The 12,616-nt window shown below is 33.2% G+C and overlaps 1 protein-coding gene across 2 annotated transcripts in view; it reads right to left on the reverse strand.

The window, feature by feature from the left end:
* Positions 1–3,053: 3,053 nt before the first annotated feature.
* Positions 3,054–12,616, reverse strand: part of LOC142334280 (uncharacterized) — a 35,884-nt gene continuing 26,321 nt past the window's right edge. Inside the window, exon 5 of one of the 2 annotated variants that reach the window (XM_075382195.1) lies at positions 3,054–5,099. In XM_075382195.1, the coding sequence (XP_075238310.1) occupies positions 4,925–5,099 (175 nt within the window). In that variant the 3' untranslated portion in view covers positions 3,054–4,924. The remainder of the gene's footprint in view (positions 5,100–12,616) is intronic. The other variant, XR_012758819.1, reaches the window with a different exon arrangement.

The raw sequence follows: 12,616 nt of genomic DNA on the forward strand, positions 1-12,616 counted from the left end.
ACTACTCTTCCAACCTTGTTAAAAGCATTGAATGCCCTTCCTTCAACCTGCATTTCATGATCCTTGTATTCCTGCTGATCATCAATTACTATACCCCAATAGCTCTGGATTTGGCTTGGCATACCTATGTTCATCTCTCTGATATTTTCAATGGCTTTCTCTGAAGGGCACCTTTAAGATCATTGCTGTCTTCTCCGCACTGAAGTTCATTTTGTGCTATTCACTCCATTTCCTTAGTACCTCCACTGTTCTTCACTTTTCCAACTGCATCCTGGAATTGGCTTTCACAGTTAGCACTGGGCGTCATTTACAGATACTCCTAACTTGCATCCCTTTGACAACTATAGCTGGACAAATGAGTCAAATTCTACAATTCACATTAATGGTTCCATATGCTTTCTTGTAGGCACCATCAGCTCAACTGTTTCTTCTATTCCACTGATTGACGCCTCAGTATTACCTTTTCCTTGAAGTAGCTCCATAGGGAGTTTACTCTTTCCCAGTCAATCTTCTTCTCGCAAACTGGTAAAACACTGAAGGCAGCTACATTTGGTCAAACACTCCTGAGATAACAAGAAAGATGCAGAATACTGAGTTACCTTCCGCGAACAAAGATGAAATCATATCCTCAGTACACCTACCAAGATGAAAACCATTGTCTGATGATCTTAACCACCATCATTGTGATCTGAAAGAAGGCTATTCTCATTAATTCTACCATAATATATGCTGTTAAACAGGAATTTCTTACTCAACTTCCCTAATACTGGTAACAATTTTAGAGGCCTATATGACTTTGGCAAGATCAGGTCTTTCCCCTATCCTTTGTACAAATATTTTCATACTTCCAAATTTCCAGCAAGCTGGAAATTTCCCACTCTAATAAAACATTGAACAATTGAAAAACCAATTCTTGTTTACAGTGCGGGAAAGCCACTCTCACCAATTCTGCTGTTACACCCTCAAACCTAGGAGCTTTTCCATTTTTTCAGTGGATCAAGTCTGAATACTTATCTGGGCGAATGCCATCCATACTGTCTCCAATCCTCTAGTGGTATTCACTTTCTTCAAATTGATTATAATCAGGAAACAGTTCATCCAGAAATTTCATTACTACAAATTGCTTGTTGGTAACCATTTTCCCTTGGAATTCCATGGCCATCAAAAGCACTTCTTCCTTTCACTTACCAGTAAGCAGGTGATAACTATTCCTTATGGGTCCTTATTGCCCTGGTCTGAGACGAATGAATGCCAAGAATCTTGTTTCGCTGCTCTTACTGTGTGTAAGTACTTATTCCTGGCTCTTCTATACTCCCTACAGTTACAATCTCTAAGGACCGGATCCTGTCCTGATTGGGCGTGACTTCCTTTCCTCAGACTGTTATGCATATCTTGCAGCTCAGCATTCCATCAGAATGCAACTTTTTCCCATCATAGATCAAATGGAGATCAAGTGGAAGATTGGACCAAGAAGTGGAAGCATGGTGCTTCCATGCCTCCACAACTAGCAGAAAAAGAAGATAAATAAAAAGAGAAAAGAAGATAAATAAATAAATAATAAGAAGATAAAAAGAAGTTAAATGCCTTGGAAGAGAGCCTGTTGAATCAACAGGTTGTTGAAGGGAAAACTCTTCAGGAAATTGTGGAATTATTTAATGCAATAGTGACCGAAATAGATGAGTGGATAAGGACAAAAAAAACATGATACAGAAGACTCAGTTGTGGATCTAAACCAAGTAAGAAAATTCAGGTTCTTGAATGATTGGTGGTAAGGAGAGGGGCAGGATCATGGGCTTGTTGAAGAATTGCGACTTGCAAGTTTAATGAATGGTGTTAAAAGCAGAGATAGCAGAAAGCTGAAACTGTGGAAGGAGGGCTTGAAAGTTGTAAGCATGAGATAAAATCTGACAGGAATCAAGATTGCTACTCAGAGAAATGACAAGGGGAAAAATAAAGGAGAAAACCACTAGACGGACTAATGGTAATGCCGAAAGTAGAAAAGCAAATGTGTAGATGATCGTATTTGATGTGTCAAGAGACCTGGCAGAGGATGACTGATAACCATATGGGTGCAGAATACCAGCCTAAGAAAAATGAGTTCAGTACAGTCGTAAAGGTGGCTTACAAGACTGGACAGAAGACCAGCAAGTTCATGCACTACATCACTGTGGTAGAGAAAAGCTTAAGAGAGAAGTTCCTCAAGACTGGCAAGGTATTCATTCATTGAGTACCAAGTCTGCAAGATAAAGGACTTTCTAAGAATAACAAGGTGCTCAGAGTTGACAGTAAAAATATGCTAGCAATATTAAATTAACTCTTGAAAATGAAATCTTCATTTGCCAAAATAATTTAGTTGGCAAATGAATATTTCATTTATCTTATGTTAAATAATGCAGATACAGATATACCCTATTTTATTTACTCTAGGGGGACTGAAGATTTGTCCATTAAGTATTTAGTTTATATCAATATACTTTCAAGATTATATTTTCTAAAGTACTTGTCATCTGCAACTATTATGTTCTAAGGAATGTACAGTTCATGGCACCTTGTTAATATGATTAACTTATCAGATAAAGTGCATATGATTCTGATAAATTGCTTTTTATTGTAAAATTTTCCATATCTTCCATTCAAAACGCAGTGTTTTTTTAAAAAGACAATATATCTTTTCAGTTGGATGGAAGTATTTTTCATTAGACTGAAATGGAATAATGGTAGAAGCTTTGGTACCTTCAGGTGGTTAATAAACTAAAAGCCTTTTGAAACAAAAGCATCTGACAATATTTTCTTCTTTCCTATTAATATTTTACATATGCTTTACAAATGAAAAATATTTTTTTCTTTTGAATACGGAGAAATTTATTTATCTTTTATCACATATGATACAGTGGGATTCCATGAAAAATGAAAAGAGCATTTTATATAATAAAAGATTTACTCAGTTTGGTAAATTTCACTGGTATATTACACTATATACAGTATATATATATATATATATATATATATATATATATATATATATATAAAACTAACTTAACCATTATGTAAAAATAAAAAAAATTCATAAATTATGTATAAAACTACAGTAGAATATTTAGCTATGAAACTTGCTAAAACAATGATTTTGTTGAAATATAAAAACATTTTTACATCATAAAAATGAAAATTTATTCACACATATCTTTTAATATAGAACACTCTTGTAAACTGTACTTCCTAAAATTACCATATAAAGCAATGTTGATGTTCTGTTTTTCATTTTGTTGGCTGAAGTTCATCCAGCTTTTACTTTTCCATGAAAGGTTATGATTGTCATGTATTTTTTACCTATTAATTCCTTTTCTTTATTAGTAAACAACTTTCTGTTTACAAGTGTAATTATAATCTAACAAGAGTGATGGAGTAAGTCTTACAACAGAGGAAAAAAAACAATTTGTGTATCAGTTTTGAATCTGATACATCGATAAATGAAAATGGTTTAAATAATAATCCATGTTTAAAGTTAAATTGTGTTATTGTTTTTATTAAGTGTACTATAAAAGTTAGGAAGAAAAAAAAATACCTTGGACAAGATGGATTTTACTGAGGGAGGATAACAACCACATATTTGAGTTGAGCCTTTAGTCCATAAATGTATATCGGTGATCTATAACTATTTTAAAATCATTTATTCAAACCTCGAAGCCTTTCAACTGTCATCTGTTTTACATGTGATGCTTAATTTAAGTAGTTTGATACTATGGGCTTGGTTAAGTGTGGATTCTCTGAAACAGTATCTACGGAAAGCAAAAAGGGATAATTTGCATAAATTGCAACAGCTTTCCACTTAGCCTACACTGTAGTTACTGATGCGGATCTGCAACTTTTAATTGTTAATGGCCTTTCCAAATATAGGTTTGGCCCATGTGTTAAAGCAAAATGAATTACTGATGATATGCCCATTAATACAAATGCCTCACTGAAATGCATTCAAATTCAAGGCAACCCGGATAGCTTTAATTATAATGATGATACTGAATTTGTTGATTTTTAATATGATACGTTGGAGGTTTTATGAACCCAATTTTTATAAGTGGAGAAATTGAAGATATAATTTCAACAAGATGGAGCTACATACCATGTTGCCAGCATGGTCGTCTTACACGACATGTTTTTTAGTTGTCTTATCTTCCATTTCAGTGATATTCCCCAGCTGCTCTCTTCATATCTCTTAGCCAGTAATTCTCTGGACATATCTTAAGAAATGAGAGTTTTTTCCACCAGACCTCATACTTCAGATAAACTGAAGGAGACAATCTGGACTAAAAATAAACATTACATCTTATCCTTCAAAAGGTTACAGGCAATTTTTTACAGGAGTTCATTGAGAAGCATGGCGGAATCCTCCCGCATAAAATTTTCTAATCATAGGTAACAAAATCTACTAAATTTATTCTTTAAAATATGTAACATCTTTATATCAAAGTAGAATAAAGAACACAATTTGATTTTTAAATGTTCAGTTCTTTTAGGGAACTTCTATAATTTAAAATTTTGCAAAGTAGCGCATATGTCATTGTAACAGGAGGCTTGGACATCCCCCTAGTTATAGTTTAGAAGGATGGAGTGAAAACAGAAGTTATTAAAAATTAAATTGAAATTTGATTTAAACAAGATTTTTCAGTTCTGTAAGAAGGCAAGTTGATGCCCTGGGATGAAGTACCTAGTAAGAAGCTGCTCAGTACATAGTATCAGTAACAAATCAGATAACTTCACAAGACAATTGTTTCTATATTAAAGATAATATATCAATATAAAATTACCTTATCCTTATAAATGGACAAGATATGAGTGCACACATGAGCACACATGAGCACACACACACACACACACACACACACACACACACACACACACACACACACACACAAATATTTCTTAACTAAACAGGCAAATGAACAAGAAATGCAAAGTTATCTTGTTCACAGCTTACATAATCTCTCTTTATATAATCTAAGAAATGCACTTTTTTCTTCAAATGTTGAATTGTTTGAAAAGTGATAGGGCATCCAGATACAAATAAGTAATCAAGCTCTGTACAGTATTCACCCACCATTCTGAAAAAAGTAAAATGAATTTGAAAAGTTTTAACAAATCCTGTGATATAACAAAAAAAATAATACAAACATTTTCATAGAAAGAAGATATTGCTTTTAAAAACAATAATTTACACACTGGTAAATCATGAAGAAGTGTGCTAATCCATAAGAAACAAAAGCACCATTGAGGCATTCATCTGCAGAAATCAAAGAAAATTATGGAAAAACAATGATCAGAACAGAAGAATCATAAAATACAAATATAATTGCAATAAATAACTAAACTTATGTTCTAAATAAAATAATCAAAATGTAATTCAACATAAGAAAAAAGTGTTTATAATTCATAATAATATTAAAAAACCCATTAGATGTTAAAATTCATTAATAACATAAAAATAAATAAATAAAACAAAAAAAAAGAAGATCTGCTGTAGTAAAATATAAATTGTAACAGAATATGCAAAACAATAGACTATGTAGAGTACTACAGTAACAAATACGAGGGTTATTTTTTTTCAAGGACCAATCGGCCGCAAAATAAAAACCCGTGCAAAAATCGGATGAACCTTTACACATATGTGTTGCACAGTGTCTCTAGTATGGCCTTCAATCACGCTGCATCACTTCGTTTAGTTCTGAACACGCAGCTAGCACGTAAACATGTCTACAAAAATAGCATCTCCCGCCAAGTGTGAAGTGCGTGCGGTAATTCGATTTCTTCAGGCTGCGAGGTGTAATGCAGCTGAAATTCATAGACGAATAAGTAATGTGTACGGTGAAACTTCAATGAGTGACAGCAAAGTGCGACAATGGTGCAGGAACTTTAAAGCAGGACATTCAGATGTTCATGATGCAGGCAGTCAGGGAAGGAAGCGAGTGTCAACCGATGATCTCATTGAGCGGGTGGATGAGGCAATTTGAGAAAATTGTCGGTTCATAATTTCTGTATTGAGTGATTCGTTTCCTGAAATTTCAAGGCCAGCTCTATACACCATTGTGAGTGAGAGACTTCAGTACTGCAAACTGTGTGCGAGATGGGTTCCCAAGATGCTGTGCGACCATCACAAAACAATGAGAATGGACGCCTCCCTAACACTTCTCCAGCGCTACCACAATGAAGGAGAAGATTTCTTGAACAAAATTGTCACAGGGGACAAGACATGGGTCCATTTCAAAACTGAAGAAACAAAAGAACAATCCAAACAGTGGATGCATTCTCATTCTCCCAGTAACCAAAGAAGTTCAAGTGAACCTTCTCCAACAGAAAGTGTATGGCTACTGTGTTATGGGACCGGAATGGAGTTCTCTTGATAGAATTCATGGAACGTGGCACAACCATCACTGCTGCCTCATACTGCGTGACTTTTCAACGTCTATGAAGGGTAATTCAGAATAAGTGGAGAGGAATGTTGTCATCAGGCATTGTCTTTCTCCATGAAAATGCTCGACTGCACACTGCAGCTGTAACAAAGAAGCTCCTGCAGCGTTTTTGTTGGGAAGTGTTTGATCACCCACCATACAACCCGGACTTGGCTCCATCCGATTTTCACCTCTTTGCTTACAAGAAACGCTGGCTAGGATGACAACATTTTGGCACAGACATCAAGTTGCAGACCACCGTAGAAACATGGCTGAAAACACAGACAGCTCTGTTCTATGATGAGTGTATTGGAAAGTTGGTACCACGCTACGACAAATGTCTAAATCGGAGTGGCAACTATGTAGAGAAATAGCGTACCTATGTAAGTACTTGTTACAAATAAAAACTTTTTTATTTTCACTGTGGTTTTAATTTCGTGACTGATCGAACCTTGAAAAAAAAATAACCCTCGTATAATAAATTAATATAATACCAAGAAAATAAGTAAATAGAATCAATACAATTTAAACGGTTTGTTTTTAACATCCGTTTAACCTTAAAAATTATAGGGAAAAAGGAGTTTTATGCCACATTGCCTTCTGAAGGGGTCATGGTCGTTAGCTTTCCTAAAATTAAATATTGCAATACTGGAACAGATTTTTAAAAATGTGTTTTACTTTCTGGAAAAATTAAAAAACAAAAAACATAATGTTGTCCAATAGGTACAAACCTGCTTGCCCTTTAAGGGCATCCCGCTCCAGTTAATTAATATTTGTATACTTGAAATATTTAATCCCCTATTTTCCTGAAGATCATGTTTCTTGAGGGCAGTAAAATCTTTGATCACCCACTGGGTTGGTCTAGTGGTTAAACTCGTCATCACAATCAGTTGATTTTGAAGTCAAGAGTTCTAAGGTTCAAATCCTGGTAAAAGCAGTTACTTTTTTATGGATTTGAACACTAGATTGTGGATACCGGTGTTTTTTGGTGGTTGGGTTTCAATTAACCACACATCTCAGGAATGGTCAACCTGAGACTGCGCAAGACTACATTTCATTTACACTCATACAAATCATCCTTTGAAGTAATTTAACCTTATGACAGTTTCAGAGGCTAACAAAAAAAAAGAAGTAAAATCTCTAACAGCCTCCATTCCTCAGCCATCTAAATTAAAAAAATCTTATGTGGACACTACATGGCTTCCTTATACACCTATTAAATTACATATATACATTTTTTACAATCAGAGGTAAATTAAAAAAAGAGTTAAAAAAAAATCTGTTTACAATCTGAGGTTAGTATTAATAAATCAATATATTTAAATAAAAAAAAAAAGAAAAGGAATTGAAGTCTGATTCCAACCGATGTGCCCTCCCCTTGTATGATCCAAATACTTCATTAATTTAAATTTTATTTGGCTAAAACTCTGGAACAAAATGAAAATAAATATCACTTATGATATATTGCTGAAAAGCTCTCAATGAGGGCTGATTACTGCAGTTAAAAAAAGTAAAAAATCCAAATTGTTTGGGTTTTAAGGCTTTTTTTAGATACTTTTGGTCCAGTCAATTGAAATCAAAAGGGAAGGTGCACAACTAGATGTTACAACAGATCTAAATTCAAAATTTCAACATTCTACGGCTAATCATTTTTGGGTTATGTGAGATACATATGTACGTACAGATGTCACACTGAAATAATGATTTTCAAAACCATTTTTTTTTTAATTTTTCAAAATGTGTTATATCTGTACTTCAAAAATTAATAGAAAAAAAAACAGTGATGTGTTCTGGAAGTTCTTATCCTTTGATTTTCAAGAGCCTCCGGCCTGTTAGCCGTTTCAATTAACAAAAACTAAATTTTTTTAATTCATACTATTCTTTTTAAAAATGATTTATCTTCAGACAAAATTAAGCAAGTGGTTCAGGCATCTTGTCCCCTACTATGCCTCTAGCATCCTTATTGTGAACAAACTATTTCTTTTTTTACGTTTTACTTTCAGAAAAATGTTTCCTAAGTACTTCCAATTCCTTGCCTCTCATGAGCATTTATAGCTTCCAAACTGCCTCAAATAATAAATTAAAGATTTTTCACATTTGAATTACTTTTCTTCTTATAAATATTTTATACCTTCATAAAAAAAAAACAAAACGGAACAGATTCTTGCTTCTGTAGTAGTCACGTCTAACCCTTAATTTTTTTAACATTAAAATTTGTTATATTCAAACTACTTTTAAAAAAAAATGAGATCCACCTTCTAAAAGAATTAAACAGCGAATGGTAGAAGATAAATTTAGTTTTTTTGCTCACAAAAGTGTTCATGATAATCTTTTATTATCCTATTTTGTAATATTTCAATCAGTTAAATTTTTTTTATCACAACAGCACAACCAAGTTTAATAAAATTTCCATGATTTCAATTATGTATAACAAACCGTAATCAAAATTCTATTTTTTAAGATGAAATATTCTGAAAGGGCAATCCACCTAATAAATTTTACGTAATCCCTCTTTGCAAAATAAATTTGTGATTTATATCAATTGATTTTGTAAACAATATTTACTGCTTCTGCAATTTTATTTATTAATGTTAGTGTCTTCCCCCACACCAACCAGGTGAATCATGTACTTCTGCTGGTATTAAATTATATAAATAAGAACAATGATGACAAGGATAACGACAATGATGACAGTGTTGAAAAAAAAAATTAAATGAATTTATTAGACAACCTTGAAAATATTAGCACATAATTAAAACACATTTGAAGATCTAAATAAAAATGAATGTGTAACTCAAAATACGTTTAAATTATATCACTGTAAATTCTTTAAAGAATTAGTTTAAAATTAGTACAGAAAATAAAAAAATGACCACATGTTAAGTTAATATGGTTTGAATATTTGTTTTACACTTAACATTTTTGAAATTTCATGAATAAATCAAACTATCTCTTACAACCTATCAGACACTGGAACATGTATTTAGAAAAAACCCACAAAATTACTTTTTTATTTTTCTTTCACAAAAAAAATTTATTTTTTCTTTTGATAGATGTGTTGGTATGATTTTGTGTCAGAAGTAGTAGGTGTGGATAGGTGAATTGTGAGCTTCAGTTCTGTAAGGAAATGATTGTTCCTTCTATTACAGTTCAGCTTCTCCTAAGATTTTTTTTTACCAGATATCATCGTGTCGGCTCTAGCTGCTGATTCTGCCCAGACTTACTTGCTCCTATCTTACATTTTACTTGCTGGCAGGTCCTTTGCAACTACCTCCAATCTTGGTGGTCATCGTCATCAAGTCCATTCTATATAGTTTTAAGTAGAGATTCACATCTACTTAAGCTCTGCAGTAGGAAAGCTTTAATCATCGAGCTCAAGAACAGTTTATGAAACAATAGCTACTTATAGTGATTCTCAATTGTATTTTTGAATTTATTGAAGGTGTGCACCATTTCGCAGACTACTGTGCCTTGGTTGCAGCTGCTGCTGGTGATTTGGAGGCTTCCTCTTTATTTTTAAGCACTGAAAACAAATCAACAGTCATCTCCACTACAGTTCCTTCTCCAAAGTTCCATGATAGTCCTTTGTTTGACGATGTGTTTATATTGTATCCAGTCACAGATAATTAAAGATACTATTATTATCTTCTTAGATATTTCCTGATTCTGATCATCCTGTTGCTTCCCAGACTTCTGCAATTCCACCTACAAAAACATTTGGCTCACATTTATTACACTGATTCTGGTTTTTCCACCTCAGACATCTGATTGGCAACCCTTTTACTCTATTCTTTCTCTAAAAATTGTAACAATCAAGTTTAAGGTGTAACAAATCTTCAACAAACCACAAAAACATATTGTTGTTTAACACCATATTATCATGATTATTTTTTCAAAATTATAAAAATTTTGACTCTGGAGTGTAAAGATGGAGCCATATCTCATCACATGTGACAGTGCATCTCAAAACATTGTCTTCTTCTTGTCAAAACTGATTCAGCAGTCTCTTACAGATCTCCAACCTGATCTGTTTTTGATCAACAACCTTGGAACCCATCGAGCACTAATTTTTCTAAAGCCAAGATAATCAGTGATAATAGATTGAACACTCATAGCTGATACCCAAACTGACACGATTTCTTCAACAGTGAAGTGGTGATCATCTTCAATAAGCTCTCAAATGGCACAGATGTTGTCAGCTGTGAGACTTGACCTTGGGCGCTGATCATGACTTGTTTTTCTACATTTTATCGCCCGCCCTTAAATTGTCTGGCCCTTGTATAAACTCAGTTCTGGGACTGTAATATCCCCAAACTGTACCTTTAAACAAGTTAAAATTTCCATAGGTTTAATGTCTTCATTAGTTAAAAACTTTATGATTATATGTTGTGCAACAGACAACAGAACCTCTTGCTCGCTCATGGCTGTACTGACGACAGAACAGGAGCTAACTAACAGGTTCTACCTCTCTAACACACAGAACATTACCCACCCTCCCACTCTGCCATCCAGCTTGGAACTGCTTGCTGTGTAGAATAGCAAAATTACTGTTTAAATCTGATTCACCCTAGTATTTATTCAATATGAAGAGATTTCAATCAAACTTTAAAATGTTTAAATATTTTAATTCATGTTTAAATTAGTTACCACTATACTGTTAATTTGATCCTATCTTTTTGTTTGTTTATTGAATAAATTGTTTTTTTGGTTTGTAAATTAATTTAATTATTAAAAAATTTATTTGTTTTAAACAATGGTAATTACAAAATATCCAACAGGTAACAAAAGCAAAAAAAAGTGCATTGATCAATAAATGATAACAACCACCAAGGGAATTTGAGGACAGAACAATAACCAAATTCTCCTTCAATGGTAATATTACTTGTTGAGAAAAAAAAAAACATTCCCTCTACTTGACTTTCCATTTAATTAATACCATCATGCTATTTTGTACATACTGTAATACGTTATGCCTTAACATATGTCTAATCAACCTTTTGTATAAGAAATAATTTGGTATCTTAAATATCTAGTACTGCACATATGTCTGCCCATCAGGTGGTCTAGTGGTTGACTCGTCATCGCAAATTAGCTGATTTCGAAGTCGAGAGTTCTAAGGTTCAAATCCTAGTAAAGGCAGTTACTTTTATACGGATTTGAATACTAGGAGCATGGATACTGGTGTCTTTGGTGGTTGGGTTTTCAATAAACTACACATCTTAGGAACAGTCAACCTGAGACTGCACAAGACTATACTTCATTTACACTCACACATATCATCCTCTGAAGTAATAACTTATGGTGGTTCTAGAGGCTAAACAGAAAAAGAAAGTGCACATATGTCTAACTCAAAACTGTTAGATGGTGAATGTGATACATATATTTCTGTCACCAGATGTGTTTTTTGATTTTGTTAAGCAGTTTATGTAGCATGTTTCTATCAATGTGGATGTGTAGCCATAAACTTGTAACAGATGTTTTATTGTTCTGAGTATCAATGTAGTGATTGGATGACAAAGGTAAATGTATTGGGCGATGCAACTTGCATAAGAAACTGCATGTTTATGCTGTTAGGCTAGTCAAATGTGTTGTGTAAAGTGCATCAGTGTTGTAGGTTTACTTTAAGTCTTAAAGGTGTGTTTGTAATTTGTTTTTGGTATGATAAGATTAAAGAAAGTAAACTGATTGCTGCATTCTATATTCTGTAATGAAATTTAAATTGAGATATAAATTGCTGATGGATGCAGAGTCACATTTTCTCACATAAAAAGTATATAATCTTAAGAAACAAATAAATTAGCTGGGACAAATGACTTTAGAATTAATCATTGATTCAATAATTCTTTTTGCTGCATATCTGCTATTTTTGTGAGCGAGTGTGTGTATTAAAAATTCAATACAGTGAAGACAGACAAACCATTTATTTGAAAATAAAATTTTATACTTTTTGATATAAAAATATTATGTCCTTGAAAAGGGAGACAGCATTCTGATATTTTTGTAAGTAAATGATTAATAGGCAAATGAATGATGTTATCTAAGAAATAAATGATTCTAGCAATTCTAACAGCTTCTTCAATAAGGATGACTCTCAGTATTTACTGGATCATTCAATTTATAACCCTATATGAGATTATTCCATTGGACTTAATGCAAGCCCTGGTAAACTTCCA

The sequence above is a fragment of the Lycorma delicatula genome, chromosome 1 (genome assembly GCF_047948215.1).
Source record: "Lycorma delicatula isolate Av1 chromosome 1, ASM4794821v1, whole genome shotgun sequence".
NCBI classification, from domain to species: Eukaryota; Metazoa; Arthropoda; class Insecta; order Hemiptera; family Fulgoridae; genus Lycorma; species Lycorma delicatula.